The 20028-nt window shown below is 37.2% G+C and overlaps 3 protein-coding genes across 7 annotated transcripts; 1 reads left to right on the top strand and 2 right to left on the bottom strand.

Moving 5' to 3' along the window:
* The first annotated feature begins 571 nt into the window (after nucleotides 1–571).
* Nucleotides 572–8679, top strand: mif4gdb (MIF4G domain containing b). 5 transcript variants are annotated; one of them, XM_036566089.1, is made up of 7 exons: nucleotides 572–871; nucleotides 1022–1051; nucleotides 2862–2978; nucleotides 3191–3300; nucleotides 4374–4529; nucleotides 4958–5050; nucleotides 6730–6957. In XM_036566089.1, exons 3-7 carry the CDS (start codon nucleotides 2897–2899, stop codon nucleotides 6955–6957), a joined length of 669 nt encoding a protein of 222 aa, XP_036421982.1. In that variant the 5' UTR covers nucleotides 572–871; nucleotides 1022–1051; nucleotides 2862–2896. The 5 variants fall into 5 exon arrangements, with proteins under 5 accessions (XP_036421982.1, XP_036421979.1, XP_036421983.1 ...); XM_036566086.1 differs by lacking the exon at nucleotides 1022–1051 and having other exon boundaries at nucleotides 572–707; nucleotides 2857–2978; nucleotides 6730–8679; XM_036566090.1 differs by lacking the exon at nucleotides 1022–1051 and having other exon boundaries at nucleotides 572–707.
* Nucleotides 8680–11427: 2748 nt separating this feature from the next.
* Nucleotides 11428–15973, bottom strand: mrps7 (mitochondrial ribosomal protein S7). Its single transcript, XM_036566085.1, has 5 exons — nucleotides 15905–15973; nucleotides 14145–14336; nucleotides 13658–13721; nucleotides 12876–13043; nucleotides 11428–12169 (listed from the first exon to the last, which is right to left on the bottom strand). Exons 1-5 carry the CDS (start codon nucleotides 15946–15948, stop codon nucleotides 11948–11950), a joined length of 690 nt encoding a protein of 229 aa, XP_036421978.1. The 5' UTR covers nucleotides 15949–15973; the 3' UTR covers nucleotides 11428–11947.
* A 1039-nt stretch (nucleotides 15974–17012) lies between these two features.
* Nucleotides 17013–19935, bottom strand: tmem220 (transmembrane protein 220). The gene is made up of 6 exons (XM_036566084.1): nucleotides 19736–19935; nucleotides 19532–19561; nucleotides 19074–19134; nucleotides 18832–18955; nucleotides 18353–18412; nucleotides 17013–17458 (listed from the first exon to the last, which is right to left on the bottom strand). Exons 1-6 carry the CDS (start codon nucleotides 19829–19831, stop codon nucleotides 17326–17328), a joined length of 504 nt encoding a protein of 167 aa, XP_036421977.1. The 5' UTR covers nucleotides 19832–19935; the 3' UTR covers nucleotides 17013–17325.
* Between the last annotated feature and the right edge of the window lie 93 nt (nucleotides 19936–20028).

Genomic DNA, 20028 nt, shown 5'->3' with positions numbered 1-20028 from the left:
GGAAATTGTTTGCCTTCAGTGTTTAGTGCTTATGATAATTTTAATAGACATCAACGCCAGACTAATTAATGACATTCTATTAAAAGATTGGTTTACCAAGAGTGACACTAAAGTATTTTCACCTAAAATGAATTAATGAAGCAGAGTCTTGTTACAAAAATTGTAATAGGACATTAAAGTCATAATTAATGTTTTAGTACTTTTACTTTTGATACTTAAGTACATTTGTACTTTTACTCAAGTGGAGGTCTAAAGGGAGGACTTCTACTTTTTCTGGAGTAATATTTTACCTTGGGTATCTCTACTTTAACTCAAGTACATGATTTGTGTACTTCGTCCATCACTGGAGTCTACAGAGAGAAAACAAGCTAATTTAAAGAGATTGTGATTAATGCTTAAAATATGGTGTGTTTGTGTTATGGTTTTACAGCGTAGCTTAACACTTTAATTCGACTGTCGAAGTCCTACTCCTGGTACAGTAAGATCTCTTAGTTGTACTTGTGAATCGGTTCTGCAGATTTATTAAAAAGTAACCGTTCAAAAGAATCGATTCGTTTACAAACCTGTTTGACATCGCGGCTTCACAGACTTTATGGACCAGTGAGCATTGCTGCTGCTAAACCATAACACAGAGGAAGCAAGCAGTAGCACAAAGCCAGGAATGGAAGCAGATAAGAGGTGAAGCTCTGTCATCGTGAGGACTTTAAGTAAGTTTTGGTAGTATTTGATAGAAAAAAACAACGAAAATGCTAGCAGGTCTTGTGAGCTAACGTAGCTTTAGCTAAACAAAACAACAACAAAACAACAGTTGACGTTAGCTTCGTTCACCCAAATCATTGACTCGAAATCAGCGACGTGAAAGAAAGTCCAGGTAAGCTAAGTTTTTGGGTGAATGTTTGCGCTTTTTTGCCTTTACTACACTAAATTCACTAGACCTAACAACTCCAGTGAACTTCTCTAAACTTTTATTACTGTGTGTGAAACTTTAGTAATCTTTGCTAGCTGCTTTATTTGCTTGTAGGCTGCTGGGCGTAGGCTGGGAAAAGATTTGGTGAGTTTAACTTACAAATACAAGACTGCAAAACATGGACAAAGACGTATCTGGGTCAGGCTGAGTGATTTATTTGCTCAGTCCGTCTAATGAATCATTAGTGCATTGGTTCAGACTGCATAACTGAACCTACCTTGGATGGGGAATCAAAGATTACGCTACATCTGCAGCCAGGTGACTGCATCTTAAAGGGGAATTCCACCGATTTTTTCAGATTTTTTGCATAATTCCGTCGTTGCGATGTAAAAAGATTAATTCAGAGAGATTTGATGTGACGTGGTTCGTTGTAGAGAAACGTAGTGACTCAGATGTCTTTTTAGTGGTGGTGGTTGGAACCAGGTGGCGTGATATCTACAACAAAAATACAGCCGTTTAATTTAGCCTACTATCCAAAACCACCAGTGAACCTACACGTGTCTTCTGACTTTTTATATGTAGTGTTGATGATGGTAAAAGTGGAAAAAAACATGTTGCCTTACCACACCCTGCATGTGAAGGAGCTGTTAGAGGTATTCAACTCTTCAGATGTTCGGTTCCTATCGCCACCACTGTGAACAGTTTTCCCTAATTATGTCATTGATATATGCTCAAGTTTGTAGACACCTGCTCCTCCAGCGTTTCTAATGAAGTCAAGGGTATTAATAGGGAATTTTTCCCCTTTGCTGCAGTAACAGCCTCTACTCTTCTGGGAAGGTTTTGTGCTAGATGTTGGAACTTTGCTGTGAGGATTTGGTTGCATTCGGCCACAAGTACGTTATTGAGGTCAGACACTGATGTTGGATGATTAGTTCTGGATCAGTCCTACTCCAAAGATGTTGGATGGAGCTCCATCGCTCCAGAAAAGATAGTTCCACTGCTCCACAGTCCAGTGCTGGGGGGCTTTATATCCCTCATTTTTTGCTGTATGATTCAATCAATTTAAAAAAGTCAATTTAAAAAAAGGTTTGTACTTGGGCTAAGAGAACACATGGACCAAAGGAAATGGGGGGGAAAAAGGGCATTACTAGGTTAGTCCAAATAGGATTTTGAATCCTGAAGACAACAAAAGGCTTATTGTGGTGAAATACACAAAATTATTGATTATAGTAGAACATCAGTAAAACCAAACAAGTTCTACTGTGCCACATCATTCGCGTAGCACTTCTGTCCTCCATACTTTCAGCTAACTCTGCTAACTGTCCTGCTGGTTTCTGCTGTTGTGAGGGAATGGCTAGACTTCTTCTCCTTCCCCATCTAGAGAATAAAAAGTCATGCATCGCCACCTAGTGTACCAAAGTAATAACAAGCTCAATAACAATACATGGAAATTGCACCTTCATGATTGAATTCCGTAAATTCTGTTGAAACAGAATCTGAAAGCCTCTAACTCGGTCAGCTGCTGTTCACCTCCTGTTTCTCTGGGGCCTGTGGGTCTGTTGAAAGGGATTGAACAGTCTGTCCAGCTCACCTAATCCTGCTTATCCCTTCCACACAAACAGCAGATACAGGCTTTCAATAGTGAGATACAGTTTGGTGACGGCACACGTTTTGGACTTGCTGTGCTGTGCTGCGCTTCACTCAAACTCTGTAGTTTAAGGGTTTTAAATATTGGCTAATACCTTCAGCGGTTGTAGGCCTCTAGACTGACAACAGTACAGGCTAATAAAGTCATAATGTCTGTCTGGTAAGTGCTGTATTTGGAGATCTTGTGATCTAGATAGATCTAAATAGGGAGTAGTCTAGATATAGATAGATGTAGGTCAGTAGGACATAAAAGGCATAATTTAAGTGCTTGAGTTGTTTCTTTACTATACTGTTTCTTGTAGTACAGGTTTCCTGGTGTCCAAACACTGTGTCCTAAAAAGAATGGAGGATTCATCAAAAGAAGAGTACAGGATCCAGTCTTTTGACATGGAGACACAGAAATTGCTCAAAACAGCACTGAAAGGTTAGTTTACATTGCTGTAGTAATACAGTCTAATCTGACAAACAGTGAATGAAAGCAAGTGAGGATCAGTTAGGGTCTCGTTGGTGTAATGCTACCTTTTGTTTCGTTCATTATTGGCAGTGTTAGATACTAAATTGTTATTTCAACATGTGGGATTCTTGAGATTGTCTTGGGAGAGTTTTCCAAAGCTGTGACGTTTATTTCTCCATCAGATCCAGGCTCTGTGGACTTGGAGAAGGTGTCTAATGTCATTGTGGATCAGTCTCTGAAGGATCAAGTGTTTAGCAAAGAAGCCGGACGCATCTGCTTCACTATAGTGCAGGTAAGTGTCTTAACTGACTAGCAAAGCAAACAGGGATACAGTACAGAACAGTTTAGTGTTGTTCCATTACAGATCTGTAGAGGATGAGTTAACTCATGGGTTAACTTTCGCTGCCCAAAAAAAAAACAAATAAAGCAAAAACAAACAAACAAACAAAGAAAAATAAGTGTCTCCATTGTTTTAACTTTTATTTTTCTTCTATTATAATTCCATTCTAACACAATATGTCCTTTACATTGTGTGAAAATTAGGATTAAACCTCTTCACATTAAATTAAATTACATGTAAAGTACGTTTCTGCCCTTTCCTGAAAAGTTACGATTTTGTAGATACTTGTTTTTCTTTGGACAGCCACCATCTAAGTGTTATTCCTATCATCGGGAGTTTGCGAGTTTGATTCCTGGTGATGCTACAGCCATCCGTGGCCAGGAGGCCAATGGAACACAATTGGCCTTGCTTTCTGGGTGGGTAGGATGGCCCCCACCTCTCCCCCCATCACTCAGCATGATGCTAGTCAGTGCAGGCATCTGTTAGCTGACGTAACAGATCTGGTGGTTGGCGCTTTCCTCCGAGCATGTTCAGCTGTCCAATGACGTTGCGTTAGCGGCAGTTCGAAAAGATGCGGTGGCTGGCTTCACAGACCTCGGAGGAAGCCTGTGCTAGCCTTCGCCCTCCTAGCACTGGGGGTATCGTGTGATTGAGGGCGTCGTAGTGGGTGGAACTGGATAGAACTACATTTTTTTGCTTTTGTCCTGACATTCTCTGTTGTTCTATATCACACACTCAAAAATATCAAAACATCAGTCAAAAATATACACAGTTTATTTAATTTTTTTATTCCAGTCATGCCTTATTTACAGTAAGTAAACAAATACTAAGTTAAATTTGGATATCTGTATATTCTGTCTAAACTTGTATAGTCACTATTGTATTATTATTATTATTATGGCATTAGCCATTGGAATGTGTATTGAAATGTCTATTTCCACAGTAATTATGAAATCGTAGTATTTAGTACTAAAAAGAAATAACATATTGACTCATTGACATTGATTTCTCACTGCCCTGTACAGGCAGAGGCCAAGCAGAGCACCAGCAGTGTGTTTCGCCGAAACCTTCTAAATCGGCTCCAGCAGGAGTTCAAGGCTCGAGAAGACACAAGGAAGAAGTCCACTCAGGAGTGGGTGTGCTTAGTCTCCTTCATCTGCAACATCTTCGACTACCTCAAGGTGAAGCAGTATCACAGCAGCATCACATACAACAGCTGCTCACCTATTAGGTTTAGAGTAGAGGTTTAGGTTAGAGTATTAGGTTTTGGGTTGAGGTTAAAGTTAGGATTAGAGTGAATTACGTAGAGGTTTAGGGTTAGGTTTAGGTTTTCGATTAAGATTAATGTTAGGATTAGAGTGAATTACGTTTAGGGAAAGTTAAGGTGAATTTAGTAGCTATTTAATTGAATGTCAGTTAAAGACAAGTTGAGTATTTGCAAAGCTTCAGTCGTGGGCCATCAAAATAAAGAGTTACCAGTTTATTTCCCAGTATTTTTGTTTCGTTTTGAAAATTCTTCAAAATTTCTTTAAAAACAATTAATTAAAGATTGGTGGCTGCGCTGCCCAATGATAAAAAAGATGATAAAGTTGTGTTATTGTGTTTTCAGGTGAACAACATGCCAATGATGGCGCTAGTGCATCCAGTTTATGACTGCCTATTCAGACTTGCTCAGCCTGACGCACTCAAAAACGAAGAGGAGGTCAGTTCACCAACGATCTTCACTTTCATTTGATGTCCTTTCATCCATTATTAGCCACCTTACCACTAGATTTTAAACACTGCTCAGTTAAAGCAATAGTATAACAGAAATTCAAATTCACAATATTTTACCCAACATTTGATATCCATAGTTCCTTTAGTTTTGCACTGGAGCTATGAAGCTAATGTAGCTAATAAATAATGTAAGTTTATACCCCATCAAGGAAACTGCATATTTTATGATTTTACTTAACACAATGCTAATTTTTGTGGTGGAAGCCAGGGTTTCTAAACCACTGGGCTGACCAATATTGAGTGGGGGTCAGTGGTCCATAGTGGCCTGGTAAAAAAAAACCAAAAAAATCAATTGACTTAACAATAAAAAGGAATCTAAAACATTCTCAAGCAATATTAATACAAGATCTGCAACAACAGAAGCTTCATCAATCAGCCTCTAAAAACAGAATACACTCCCACTGACTTTTTAGTTGTGCACTTGCGAACAACTGGTGCAAAAATTTATTTGCCAAAAGGCTTGGAGATGAACTTGTTTTCAGAAAGGGAGTTACATGATGCAGACCAGCCTATCCCCAACTCTGTTTCTTCTGCCACACACATATACACACATACACATGCACATACACATGTACGCAGCTTTGCCTTCATGCAGAATGATTTCTTCTAAAATCTGAACATCTTCATCTTGTTCATTTACTTGTATTTTTTTATTTATATACTACACTAAGATAAGCAAGGTGGCTATTCAGTGATTTAAATTAAAATTGGAGAAAGGTTTTATCTTAATTGTGACAATCATGACAGTCAATATGCTACAAAATAGTGCCAGTTAAGGTTAACAATTTACGCTGCCCACCTGCTCGGATATGTCCTCATCCTCCTTAAGTAGATCTTTAATTCTTGTCTTCTTGGTGCTACCTTGATTTTTGCAGTTCTTGCCACAGCTGTCTATTTTCACATGATTCACATATAAAAAATGTTAGATTCTTATTCAAATTTCCATTCCACCTCAAATAGTGCAGCAGTTAAAAGCTAGCACCCGCACAGGTGTTTAAATGTAACTGCTACATCAGAACAGGAAATGAGAATAAGGAGCTAACTGCAGCTTATCTAATCTCTATTCACTGTATGAGACACAGGTGCAATCAGCAAACTGGGGCTGTATCGCTTGAGGTTGGCCACTGGTTTAACCCCTAAATTACTACAGATATACACTTGAATGTAACATTTATAGTTTGTCTGAGCGTTGTTGTGTTTTTGTGCCAGAGTTACATTATCTCACAGTATCTGGTCCAAAAAAGCTACTGGCCAACCAGGAATTCTGCTGATTCTCCTGATTACCCACTTCGACACCAGTCTGCCTAATTTGTTTTGGTATAAAATAAGCTCATGATAGCTGATCAACTTGGCTTTATTGAAAATTTCTGAAAAATGAAATATATTTAAGCAAAAAAGTTTCTGTGGGCCTTCATGCTTTCTGGTGATAAATAGGTGGTCCTTAAAATGGTAAAGTTTGAGAATCCCAGGTATAAGCTTCCATTACTTGTTAGCTGGATTAGCTCCTATTAGAAGTAAAGTCCCAAATTTATGATGTGCTACTTGTGTAAATTGGATGTTGCTTTAATGAGGTTTGGTTGAACTGTCCCTGCATGTGTCCCTCAGGTGGACTGCTTGGTACTGCAGCTTCATCGTATCGGTGAGCAGCTGGAGAAAATGAATGTGCAGCGGATGGACGAGCTGTTCTGCCTGCTGCGTGACGGTTTCCTCCTGCAGGATGGCCTCAGCTCTTTGGGGCGTCTGCTTCTGCTTGAAATCCTGGAGTTCCGCGCTGGTGGCTGGACGCTCAGCGAAACGGCGCAGAAGTACTACTACAGTGAGGTGACCGACTGAGGGATTGGAATGAGAAGAATGAGAACGAGAATGCCTGTTGGATTGTGCTCGAATGGGGTTCGGATTAGGTCAGCTAGTGCTGGTGTTTCCAATGGCAGATGCCAGTACAGACATTTGAAAAACAAATGTCCCAATAACCAAATTTATTTAATACCTGACAGCTTCTGCGTAAAGAATCCGTAATACTAGGGCTGATATGATAAAGAAAAAAGCCTCAAGAGGCCATGTTTCACTGATTTTGGTTGCCAAGCAACATAATGCTCAGAAATTCTCGTTGAACAGCACAATGGTTGTAATAACTGAGTGCATTAATACAAACAGAAGAAATCGCTTGTTGTATGAATGGACTGATTGAGGCAGTAAAGGAAGAGGAACAAATAACAGAATGATAATATGAAGAAGGCGTAATCTTTAGATTAGGCGATTAATCTGGTAATAGCCAGTAGGTTAACTGATTATATAAAGAATTGTTAGTTGCAGATCTAGATCCAATGCTGGTTCCAACAGAAAGAACAGAAGCCATTGATTTGATGGCTTTGCTACATACAGTAGATTTTGAAAATCATGTTGACCACAATTATATCAGCATTCTCTGACACTAATGATTTTATTTAAAGGGCCCATAATCTACATTTTTCTTGTGTTATCATGTTCACTGAGGTCTGCTTATGACATTAGGTTAAAGTTACATAACCACTTTCAAACTTATTTTTTTCCTTTAATAATAAACATGTTGTTTTTGTTAGGCTACTGTGAATTTAAGCCTGGCATATGTAAATGACTCTGCTCATCCCACACTCCCACGGTGGGCATACTTAGGCAGCAAAATGACAGATTTCCATATCGGGAAGTAAACATTTAACAGTGTTTACAATCAACTTCTACAGCTCTTTTATTTGGCAGTGAGGAAAGTTCACTTTGACATGATATGGACCCTTTAAATATTGAACTAATGTGTCAACTGTAAAGACCACTGGTTGGGAACATTTCCTTTAATGAAAGACTGGAAAGGACACTGGATGAGTGTCAATATTGGAAGTGAACTAATAATGCGTGATTAAAGTATTTCTGATTGGGAAAGCTTTGCAAATGTGGCTTTAGAGAGGGAACAATACCCCACATTTATAGACATTTCCTATTACAGAGGTGTTTGATTCAGTCTTACCAGTTTCTTTGGATGACCATCAAATGAAGTGACTTTTGGTCAGTATTCTGCTGAATGAGAATTAGTTTACAGTTAAGTTGCTAAAATGATCTTTACCAAAGGGTCAAGTTGTACAACCTTCATTTAGGTCTTAGGTCAAGTTTGATAGTTTCTAATTGAGAACAGTGAGGCCACTGGGGGTTGTCTTTAAAATGCCAGTCAAATGGACCAGTGAACCTAAGGACCAATCAAAATGAATCCTATGGCACTTGCTAAAATCTAACTGAAATGTAACTAGTAGAAAATGAGCCTTAGCTTCACATTGTCCCATTTCCACCAGAAATAAGCCCAAAACAGAGAAAATGTTCTGCTTTTGTTTTACATCTTCCAGTTTGTTAGTATAGAACTACTCTCCTCAATGGTGCTTAAATTATTCTGTCATCTAAATTTCAAGCATTTAGGATTTTTTTTCTTTTATTGGAAGGAAAGAGTTAAATAGGAATTCCACTGATTTTTCAGATTGTCTGTATAATTAAAAGGTTGAGATGTAAACAGTGGTTTGATGTGAAATAGTTAATTGTAGAGAAACTTATTGACTCAGATTTCTTTACAGTGGTGTTAATAGGAACCAGGAGTGGCTATGTCTACAACACAAATATAGACATTTTATTTACTGTCCAAAACAACCAGTGGATCTACATGCATCTTCTGAGCTTTTATATGCAATGTTGACTGGTAAAATAGTGTTAAATCTGAAAAAAATGTTCTCTTTGGGCACTATTTGCTTTATAGTGCCCTGCATGTACCTCTGTACATTTTTAAAAATTATGTTTTAGGCAAAAAAAATCTTATCTTTAAACTATCATAAAACAGTTTCTCAGACATCAGGCATTGTATTGGTAATTATTTTGTAAATTCCTATTATGTAGCTTATTATTATGAGGCATTAAAATCTTAAAGCATCTGGTTCCTGTCACCACCACTGTGAACAATTCTGACTTGGAAAGTTTCTCTAGAACAGAGCAACTCCTCAATGGTGCTAACATTATTCTGTCATCTAAATTTCAAGGATTTAGGTTTTTTTTTTTTTTTTTCTCCCCCCGAAGGAAAACCACTGTACCCAAGTGTTTAAATAGGAATTCCACCGATTTTTCAAATTCTCTGCTTAATTAAATGGTCAAGATGTAAACAAAGTGATTCAAAGTGGTTTGATGTGAAGTGGTTCATTGGAGAGAAACTTTCTTTACAGTGGTGGTGATGGGAACCGGGGTACATTGCTATGTGTACAACGCAAATATGGCCATTTTATTTACTATCTAAAACAACTAATCAACCTAACCTGTCTTCTGAGTTTTTATATGTAATGTTGATGATGGTAGAATAGATAAAATGCTCCGTACCATAAATGGCAAATAGTTTTAGGCCAAAATCTTCTCAATACTATAATAAAAGTGTCTCAAACATCAGGCAGCATATTGATAACTATTTCACGCAATCATTTCCTGTGAGGGAGGTTTTATAAACATTAAATGCTTCGGTCGTCTGGTTCCTATCACCACCATGGAGAACAATTCTGCTTTTAAAGTTTCTCTTAAACAGAGCATTACACATCCAACCACTCTGAACAACAAAGATTTAAATATGCTAAAATTTTGAAAACGTTTGTGGAATAACAGAATGGATTCTGCTATAGTATAGCATAACATTCTCTTGCTCTCTGTTCAGAACCTGGCCATTACAAATATTACACTATTGAGATGCTACATGAAAGACAGTGCCTTAAATCAGCTTTCACTTACATTAGACTGAATAGTAACTTTTATTTAATTTTTATTGAACCTTAAATAAAAGTTAAAATGATCAGGATAGCCAAGGAAGACACCTTACATCAGTGACTTGACAGTATAGGTTAGGAAAATAATGAAAATGATAATGTATATCTTGAATTAACTTATTTCATAATTAATTAAGCTACAACTAAATCTAAACCTATTGTTGGTCTGTTTTTGGTTTAACTTGAATACTGACTTGTGAATGACAGCTGACCTCTATGAGGTCAGTCAGTGATTTTTAAGAAATCTATACATTTGACCAGATGTTTAAATAACACAATGTGCCTATCATGTTTATTTAATGACCAGATACAAAATATCTTTTGTATTTAGCAATTTTGTACAATGATAATTAAATCTGTCACCACAAGTTTCAGTATTTGGTAGGTTTTCCTATGGTAGGTTTTTGAACTCAAAAGTGGGATATTTCTTGTTCTAGAGTTGAAAGTTTACAGTGATTGTCTCAGATTCAAATAAACATTTTATGCAAATAAGAATTTTTATTTTTTTTTATTTTACATGCTGCACTGGCTTTTCACAAAAAAAAAAAACAATTAAATAAAGACTATTGTTGTACTTACTGAAATGTAATTAAAAGACAGGTAAAATTACGCTTTTGATTATTTGGAAATTTTGGCAGCTTGAATGATGATCACAACAAAACTTTGTCTCTCCAAATGGTTACTGTACAGAAGAAGGAAAAAACAGACTTAACTTTTAATGCAAGTTAATGTATTATTTAATACTTGACAGCGTTTGCTTAAAGAATCTGTAATACTAGAGTGATAAAGCCAAAAGAAGCCATGTTTCACTGATTTTGGTTGCAAAGCAACATAACACTCAAAATTAATTAATATTCTTTTAATTAATAAAAATAATAACAGTAATAATAATAATAATAATTTTGGAGCTTTTATTTTGGTCCATTCATAATGACATTTTTTTTGTAAGTGGCATCTGCAATGTTCAAATTATTAGGACCAAGGTGAGGGTTAGTGGTTTAGGGTTGAGGTTTAAGTTGAAAATGTGTAATTGCAATCAACATGCGCCAGAACATTTTGTAACACTGGTTGTGTTTCAGGAAAAAGAATAGAAACCTTCTCAGAGCGAAACTTGGTGAAGCATGTGTCTTCCAATAGTGTGAGTGAATTATCTACAGTCATCATCAATATAATATTGATTTTTTATTTAGCTGAGTAAATCTACAGTGGGCAGCCCAAATAAAGAGTTACTAAATTCCCCTACTACTGTTGTCTAAAGTAAAAACTATTTATATGCAATTTCTTTTTACCACATACTAATTTTAACAGTTTTCCAGTTTCTTTGTTCTAGTTGAGCATTTTGGAATCATTGAAAGGCTATGCATTTGTTATTATCCAGTTAAGTCCATTGTTATTTTTTCAAGTTTCAATAATCAGAAAATTACTCTCACTAGTGAATCCTAAATACTTCTGAAAAAGATCCAAAGGACCAAAAGAAAAAGCTATAATAAAATGACATTCATTTAACATTTATTCAGGTATTATAATAAAAGCACAAACACACGTATATTAACATTATTATGGGGAACAAACCTCAGGATGTCTCTGAATTACGGTATAAAGGTCTTAACAGATTTACACCTCAGCATGTTAATTTAGAGCTAATGTTAAAGTGACTGCATTGAACACACCTACACAGGGTTCAACACATTGTTACCTGGAACTGAACCAAATAACTTGTAGTATACCCTCCCATGTTTTAACCACATAATGAAAACAAGGGGGCTGTTTCACAGAGCAGGATATCTGAAGAAGCTGGATAACTTAAATCAAAACAGGCTTGAGTTTTGACTTACGTTATCTGGTTAAACAGTGAAAGCCAGAAGCTTGTGGTCATTTAAACAGCCATCACTGTCAACACTGATAAATAAATGTGCTGATGTTCAGTGCAGCAGTCCACCAACTCTTCCAACATAACCAGTCCAAGTGAAGATGCACGACTACAGAATAATCACAAGTCTGTATTTCTTCCATTACCACCAGCGGTAATGAGCGTACGCTCTGTTAGCTTCGGCCATCTTGTGAAGGTCGTGTTTGCGTTTGATGACGTTTCCCTCATTGCCGAAAGCAGACAGCAGCTCCTGAGAGAGTTTCTCGTACATGTGTGTGCGGCGGTGCTTGTTTTCTCGACACTCCGTGATCATCCACTTCATGGCTAGGAAACGCCGGCGGCTGTCCTTCAGAGGGATGGGGACCTGAGTGATGTACAGCAAACATTATTACAGCACTGACTATTCTGTCTTGCGGAATCTAAAGCCTAAAAAAGTAAACAGAAGTATATACAAAATTCAGGCTTTAATATGGCTGGTACTTAAGGTGGGTTATATGATAATATTTTATTGTTACCGTGTAATATTTGTTATCAAGATAAACAATACATTTTTCTGTGAATCTCATGGATATCGTCAGCACTTAAAGAACACCAACCAACCTAGTTTCATTATATAAAAAAGCTAAATTAGTCTTGTTTAATTAGATTTAGTGCAGTATGTGAAACACTGAATAAAAATCACTATATTGACAGTTTTAAAGGTTGATTTAAATGGGGCACTGCTTGCACATGGTGTCTGTGTCAAAATGTAGGATTGAGGACAACAACAACAGTGGAAAATAAACATAAGAAGCTTAATAAGCTTAAATAATTGCAATCAGCTTAAATAACCTTGATTATGTAATATGTGACAGGCCTGTTGACGTGGTTTGAGGTGAGTGTTTGATGATCTAAGCATGTAGTTTGCATTGAACTAATATGCTTCCATTACCTGTTAGCTACATTAGTCTGGGCTGATCGACTACATTCAGAGTAACAGGAAGACTGTGTAAACTTGATATTCCTCTGAGCAGCCAAAGAAGAACAAGGTAAGTGCACTAAGCACAGTAAAAGTGATGCAGTACACTAACCTGGTAATTCTTTCCTCCTTTCTGAATGCTTGCTAGTCCAATGACTGGTTTGCAGTTTTCGATGGCCTGTTGGAATATTGTGTATGGGTTACACTCGATGACCTCTTTTTCTGCTGCTGGAGCTCTGTGGTATTTCTCCACCTGTTTCCGCTTTATAGTCTCTAGAGTCTGAATACAAAGAAAATATGTAGGTAGAGACAAGTCAAGGTCCAGTTAAGTCAGGGGGAGGGTATTTTACCTTTATGCAGAAATTAAAGCTGGATAACTCCAAAGAGAGGACTGTCTAGCTACAATACCTTACCATTCAAAAGACTGGAATTGCTTGTCATATGAATAACTGCTGTTGGATTATTCAATAATAACTTATATTAACTCATAATGACTAATATATGGAACAATACTATAAGTTAGACACCAGATTGTATTTTGAGATCTTTTTTCAATATAAGTCAATATGGAAACATCAAACTTTATTAAATGATAACTAAACTATGTTGTTTATCTGATTGTTCCATAGTTAGTTTTGCCTTGTGTTCTCAGAACAATAGAATGGCCAGCCCAGTAATTTTCTTTTAAAAATGTCTTCTGCTTTTCTGCAGAAAAACACTGAAAAAAATTAGTAACTTGAAGTTAATGGGCTGGAAATTAAATAAAAGAATGTTGATCGACTTTTGCACTGTACTGTATGTCTTCAACATTATAAAAACATAGAGGCAATCAGCTGAGTGTACAACTTCTGACTAATACTGTCTCTTACTTCAGAAGAGATGCTCATTCCTTACCTGTGTCATGATTTCTCTGGCCAGGACTTTATTGCCATCTTGCATCATCATATTGATGAACTTGCTGTTGAAAGAAAGGGTATTACAGCCAGCATTAGACTTTCATAATCTTAGACGGGAACAGTCTGCTTATTAGGGCAGCAATTATTCAACAAATGATAGTCATCAATTATGGATGAATTCCCTTCAAAAACAAAAGCCCTCTATAATATCCTACAATGCTCATATAATACGCACAGCCATTCTGACAAATCGCAATACAGTACAGGAAGCAAACAGGTATAATGAATTTTACTGTTTTACTGCACTAGAGAAAAAATTTGCTTGGTGCGCAAATATAACATTAAACAATGGTGACAAATGGAGAGGAATGAAAGAAGACATAATAGTTAGATTACTTGATTAGTCAAAGAATAATCCGTAGGTTAATCGATTATAAATATAGTCATTAGTTGCAGCCCTACTGCTGTGGTACCAGTGGTATTACCTTATGACTGGGTCATTAAAGGGTGAGCTGGTGATGCTGGTCACTGCAGCTTTGATTGGTCGGGTGGTTTTTAGCTCTTTTTCTTCTTTCTGCTCTGGACTCAACTCCGTATCTGGGATCTTATATACATCCTTACGGGTCTCTGGCTCCAGGTAGTATGGGTTATAGCGGCTCCACCGCACTGCACACAACCTAAGGAAAAGAATTTGTGTGTTTAAAGAACCAAACAATGACAAATGACAAAATGGAAAATCATCTTTTAAATTTTAACAAGATCTCTCTTCTTTGGTTACTGTTACAATGTCAAGCTTATAACAACAGAAAAACCCTTTTTTGGAGTGTGGGGAAGAATTTAAATATGAGTGTAAGGCAGGATTCATCTCTAGAAAAAGGTTAGGAGTTCATGCTGAGGTTGGCAGTCATAAAGTCACAAAGCTCATCATAACAGAAGTTCATGAAGGATGAGATGGTAGACCACTCAGAATCAATTGGGCATTGTTGTGAGGCCACTGAAGTAGTAATAATAATAATAATAATAATAATAAAATTGATAATATGCACCGATTACTCACAACATTAAAACCACTTCCTTGTTCCTACATTGATTGTCCATTTTATCAACCACTTACCATATAGGTGCACTTTGTAGTTACACAATTACAGACTGTAGTCCATCTGTTTCTCTGTACAATTTGTTAGCCCCCGTTTACTCTGTTCCTCAATGGTAACGACCCCCTCAGGACCACCACAGAGAAGGTATTATTTGGGTGGTGGATCATTTTCAGCACTGCAGTGACATTGACGTGGTGGTGGTGTTAGTGTGTGTTGCACTGGTGTGAGTAGATCAGACACAGCAGTCCAGCCAACGGCATCCTCTGGGCTGTGTCCAGTGGCCACTGATAAGGGGAGGATGAGTAACACAAACTGTGCAGCGATAGATGAGCTACTCTCTCTGACTTTAAACCAAGGTGAACCAACAAGGTAGGAGTGTCTAATAGAGTGGACAGTGAGTGGACACAGTGTGTAAAAACTCCAGCACTGCTGTGTCTGATCCACTCATACCAGCACAACACACACTAACACCACCATCCAAATAATACTTGCTCTGTGGTGGTCTTGTGGGGGTCCTGACCACTGAAGAACAGGTTGAAAGGGGGCTAACAGAGTAACAGATTGACCACAGTCTGTAATTGTAGAACTACAAAGTGCAGCTTTACAGTAAGTGGAGCTGATAAAATGGACAATGAATGTAGAAACAAGGAGATGGTTTTAATGTTAAGGCTGATCCGGGTAAACGTGCACTGTGGGCAATTCTTATTGTGGTAATAATAATAATAATAATATTACAATAATACAAAATAAAACAACAAAAACCAACATTATTGCTACTGTTACTACTTAAAATCATGCTAATAATATTGAAAATCATATACATGTGCAATAAAAGCAATTGTCCAGCGAGGCTTAAGTTGGCTTCCTATTCGCCAGCTTTCCCGTTCCACCTTAAATGGTACAACTGCTGCACCATTTAAGGCGGAACGGTAAAATTTGAATAATAACCTGCCGAATAGGAAGAGCTACAACTACAGACTCTAATTTTCTAGGACACGAGGTTAAGAACAGCAAACTTAACTCGCGTTTCGAAGGATTAATACAAATATTTCTAAACACTGCAAGGCTCTACGTTGACTTTAATTTATGAAATAAAGCCCAGAAAGCTTTAAAAATGTATAATAACTTAATAATACTGTTTTATTTACCTCGGAGTCCACGGCTTTAACAGGTTTGCTATGGACGCCGCCATCTTGCAGAATTTGGAGCCGACGCTCCTGCCGGTTTAAAATTAACACGGAGAAATGATACTGCTTAAAATAAAACACAGTGAAATGTAACAAATTTTCAAACAGCAGAGGGCGAAAATCCAATAGAAATGAGACTTTATACTCATTGTTATAACTTTGTCACAGCTCGTTAATTTAAATGGTCTTTTTCGTAAGGCAACTAAAGAGCTGCCCTCTGAGGTGTCCTATCTTAAAAGCCTCCCCCGGCGGTCAGTTACAGAACTGTGCAAATGTCTTTTCATTTGTTTCTTTTCCATTCATAATGCTATTAAGTACAAACACAGTTTCATTACAGCTTCCGTTCTCTTCAGGAGACTTGCTTTCAGTTATTTTTTTTTTTTTAAATAGAGATATTTTTCAACTTTCAGTCTTAGAAATTTGTTGCAATTTCTGCTTTTCACAATCCAAGTAGTCCTAAACACATTCAGTGATGAGTTCTGGACTCCGGGATTGTCAGTCCATTGTTCTGAGAACACCAGCAGCTTCGTTGATTGTCTTCTCTTTTTTTATCTTTTCTCAGTCATTTTCTCAGTAAGGGCTTCACAGCTACACATCCTTTCAGACTCACAGCGTTGGGTTGTCTTCTCACAGTGGAAGGATGGGCAGAAACACCTGTGGATGTTTTCAGATCTGAAGAGTGGAGGTTGATTTTCTCCTCTCTCAAACATGAAAGCTTTAAGTACAGTTTATCTGATGGTGACAGTTTTGATGGCCTGCCAGGTCTTGCATTGTTGTTACGAGTTCCATTTTCTCTATATCTTTTAATATATGACTTCGCAATTCTTTATGCAAATGGATTATGTATCTAATCTCTGCAGAAAGCCCTGAAATACACATTTAACTGACTCCAAGTGGAGAGAAGCCACACATTATGTAATTCTTCAATAAACAACTACAGGTCATGAACCTTTTACATAGATGCTCTACAATTTAATTTGGTGTTTCTGATCGCTGTATTCCTTTAATTTTATTTTTCTAGTACTGACTGGAAAAAATATTGTGTTCAATAGAAGAAGAAGAAGAAGGAAAAATGTGCAATGTTTTATTTATTATATATATAACATTCACAGCATTGATCTAGGATAAAGTGATATTTTGCATGCAACTTTTTTAATGCAACATATACATTGGTCCCCTCATTTCATCCGTAGCTTCATATAAAGATTTTCACTTCAGTGCAGCCACATGATTTAACAGCACCAGATTCAACTTGAAATGATGCAGACACTAACTCAGATATACTAGCCCTTCACTCATTAAACATAATGTATGCTTGCTTTTTAGAGTTAAACATGACTGATGGGCCACAGTTGCAGTTAAACTGTGTTAAACTGTGTGGGTTACAGTGCAGTAGTGCAGTGTGAAGGCCAGTCTGCCCTCAGCTCTTTGTTGATGTAGTAGTAGATCCAGGCCACGAAGGGGAACACAGTGATGCCAACAGCTGTGCACAGCCTCAGAACACCAACGCCGCTTCTGCAAAGAAAATCAAGCCTTATCTATACTTCATACAAGATTTTAATGTAAATGAATGATGAATTCAAGTTACTAAGGGCCAATATGGAAAACAAAGGAACACTTTATCTGCAACTTAACATCGCAAAAACTGAAAAATGGAGATACAAGGTTTTCTTCTGACAACAAATATACATATACACATTATATATATATATATATATATGACGGTGCTTATGGCTCTCCATTCACTCAAGACAGCTAGGTAGATGGTTAGGGTAAACATAATAATGATTAAACCAAATGCCAAGACATGGTTTATACTAGCTGAAATGTGTCTGCAACTTTTTTGGTATGATAGCACTGCATACATCGAGTAGCCATTCCCATCTCTGTAATTTGTACCAAGAAATTGTCCAAGAAAAACATTATAGACCTCCTTGCATTTTACCTCCCCATGTAAAACTAGTCTTATCAGAATAGCACTACATATTTGTTTCCCATTTAAAACACAACTCTATGCTACTATGTTGGTTTAGCTAAGTGAAACTAGCTAACGTTAGTTTCTCACACATGCAAAGTAAATAGCATTTGGAATTAACAACCTTTTTTCATAAAACGTGTGCTACCATTTCTGATTAGGTTGAATGTGACAGAATATTATACCATATTTTATACTATATATGACTTTTTTTGATGGGAAAACACATTTGTGATGTGTCTCTTATTGATGGATTATGACTGGTCAACAATATTAATAATATTAAGACTCATCTCTCTCCACTGATAATTTCCTAGCCAATGTTTAAGTGCACACTGGATAAGATTTATATATAATTACACGCTTTTCACTGTCAGTGACATGGGGTAGTGTAGAAGGTTTGTAACTCTGAATGAGTGAATTTGAAGATTTACTGTCCAGAGTGTCGGCACAACAGCAGCCAGAGCACCGTCAGCATCAGGCCACAAAACTCCCTAGACACAGACAGAAAGAGATCAGCTCCAGAAAGCAGTTATGAGAGTGACAAAGGCAAACTACTGCGAAGCTTTTAATTTAATTTTTTAAAAAATGTTTTTATTTTAATGAAAAATAAAAATCGAATTCACAAATAGATTACATTCTTGTTGGCAATATATTACAGCATGAAATTGCCTTGATATACCCTGACCTACTGTAGTTTGTATCTACACTTATTGTACATTTTATCAGCTCCACTTACCACATAGGTACACTGTAGATCTACAATTACAGACTATACTCCATCTGTTTCTCTGCATAATTCTCTAGCTCTCCTTTGCCCTGTTTAACCATGGTCAGGACTCCAAAATCTCAAAAACATCGTCAGGACTCTTAAAAACCCCAGCAACAAGAGCCCAAATTATAGAATAAATACCTTCCTTCCTCCTGATGAAAGATGTGTGTAACACCCTCTTTAAAGAGTGTCCAGCCCAACATAGCCCCAAACCCGGTGGCCATCATCACGTGTAAATTGGCTACTCTCCTCCATGGCCGCGTCTCTGCAAAACAAAACAAACCTTACAAAACACTGCGATGAGCAGATCTGTCCACTAGATGGGAGCATTGCGTCTGTGCTGGTCTATTATGGGCCTTAAGAAACTAAAACATTTAGGCTACCTGTTATTTGTGGTTGACAGGTGATTAAAAAGCACAGCCCCGCTGGAATAGCATATCCCACCTATACAAGAATACATTGCCAATGTGAAAAGAGATGCATAGACAGATAACACGATATATGATCAGGATCAGGCAAACCCATACTTTGATCTGAAATATGAAACTGTATGAAAACAAACTACTTTTATTAAATTTGCTGCATTGTATTAGTGATAAAATATTCTTAAAAATTTCTAACGTATACTTTTTAGTATTATAACACATTTTCCGTAATATAAAAAATCCAGATTTTTAGTATTTCTCTCTCTACCACACTCTCTCACTCTCACTCTGCATTGCAGACCCCTTTCACAAGTGCTGGCTGCTGGAGCAAGTTAACCAACGCGAATTAAGATCAATTGCAAAACACAAAACAGAGTTTTTATTTTAATGTTTATTATAGCTTATGCCTTTTTTACCATCCACAGTCCAGCATCTGGGTCGTTTATCTGGTGAAAAAATAAGACACTGTTAGTTGCGTGGTGATTAAAAGTGCGTAAAGGAGTTTTAACGAAAATCTCCAAATCTTATTAAGTTCAATGGCAGCTCCGCTGCTGACGAGCTAACTTTACAGCTCTTATCACATGCTGAAAAGACTGAAAAGTGACGGGAAAATCACTTGCCTGCACGTAAGTTGCTAAAGCGAAAAACGCTGTCATTAGGAGGTTACACAGTCTCCACACGGGGAGGATAAACCCTGTCGTCTTATTTTTCTCCATTATGCATCATTTAAGATATAAATCTTATACTTTAAAACTGCTTGCCCTGACAGTCAACATTCCTGCCCTGACTGGACCCGGATATATATATTATTATGGCATTATGGGAAATGTAGTTTTCCCCAGAGAATGGAATGCAATTGCTCCGCGAACTATTACTGCCCGGTTTTACACAGCGAGATAATACATTATCTGGT

This window comes from Colossoma macropomum, unplaced genomic scaffold (genome assembly GCF_904425465.1).
Source record: "Colossoma macropomum unplaced genomic scaffold, Colossoma_macropomum, whole genome shotgun sequence".
NCBI lineage: Eukaryota > Metazoa > Chordata > Actinopteri > Characiformes > Serrasalmidae > Colossoma > Colossoma macropomum.
The sequence above is the reverse complement of the archived record's forward strand: the minus strand, read 5'-3'. Positions and strand labels throughout refer to the sequence as shown.

Excerpts from the sequence above, each read along its gene's own strand:
- tmem220 (XM_036566084.1), bottom strand. The coding sequence starts at position 19,831 with ATGGAGAAAAATAAGACGACAGGGTTTATCCTCCCCGTGTGGAGACTG. Across the intron at positions 19,562-19,735 it reads CTTTAGCAACTTACGTGCAG|ATAAACGACCCAGATGCTGG; the intron begins GCAAGTGATTTT and ends TTTTTTCACCAG. Across the intron at positions 17,459-18,352 it reads TTGTGCCGACACTCTGGACA|AAGCGGCGTTGGTGTTCTGA; the intron begins GTAAATCTTCAA and ends TTTTCTTTGCAG.
- mrps7 (XM_036566085.1), bottom strand. The coding sequence starts at position 15,948 with ATGGCGGCGTCCATAGCAAACCTGTTAAAGCCGTGGACTCCGAG. Across the intron at positions 13,044-13,657 it reads CCAGAGAAATCATGACACAG|ACTCTAGAGACTATAAAGCG; the intron begins GTAAGGAATGAG and ends CTTTGTATTCAG. Across the intron at positions 12,170-12,875 it reads AAGGAGGAAAGAATTACCAG|GTCCCCATCCCTCTGAAGGA; the intron begins GTTAGTGTACTG and ends TACATCACTCAG.
- mif4gdb (XM_036566086.1), top strand. The coding sequence starts at position 2,897 with ATGGAGGATTCATCAAAAGAAGAGTACAGGATCCAGTCTTTTGACATG. Across the intron at positions 2,979-3,190 it reads GCTCAAAACAGCACTGAAAG|ATCCAGGCTCTGTGGACTTG; the intron begins GTTAGTTTACAT and ends TTTCTCCATCAG. Across the intron at positions 5,051-6,729 it reads CACTCAAAAACGAAGAGGAG|GTGGACTGCTTGGTACTGCA; the intron begins GTCAGTTCACCA and ends TGTGTCCCTCAG.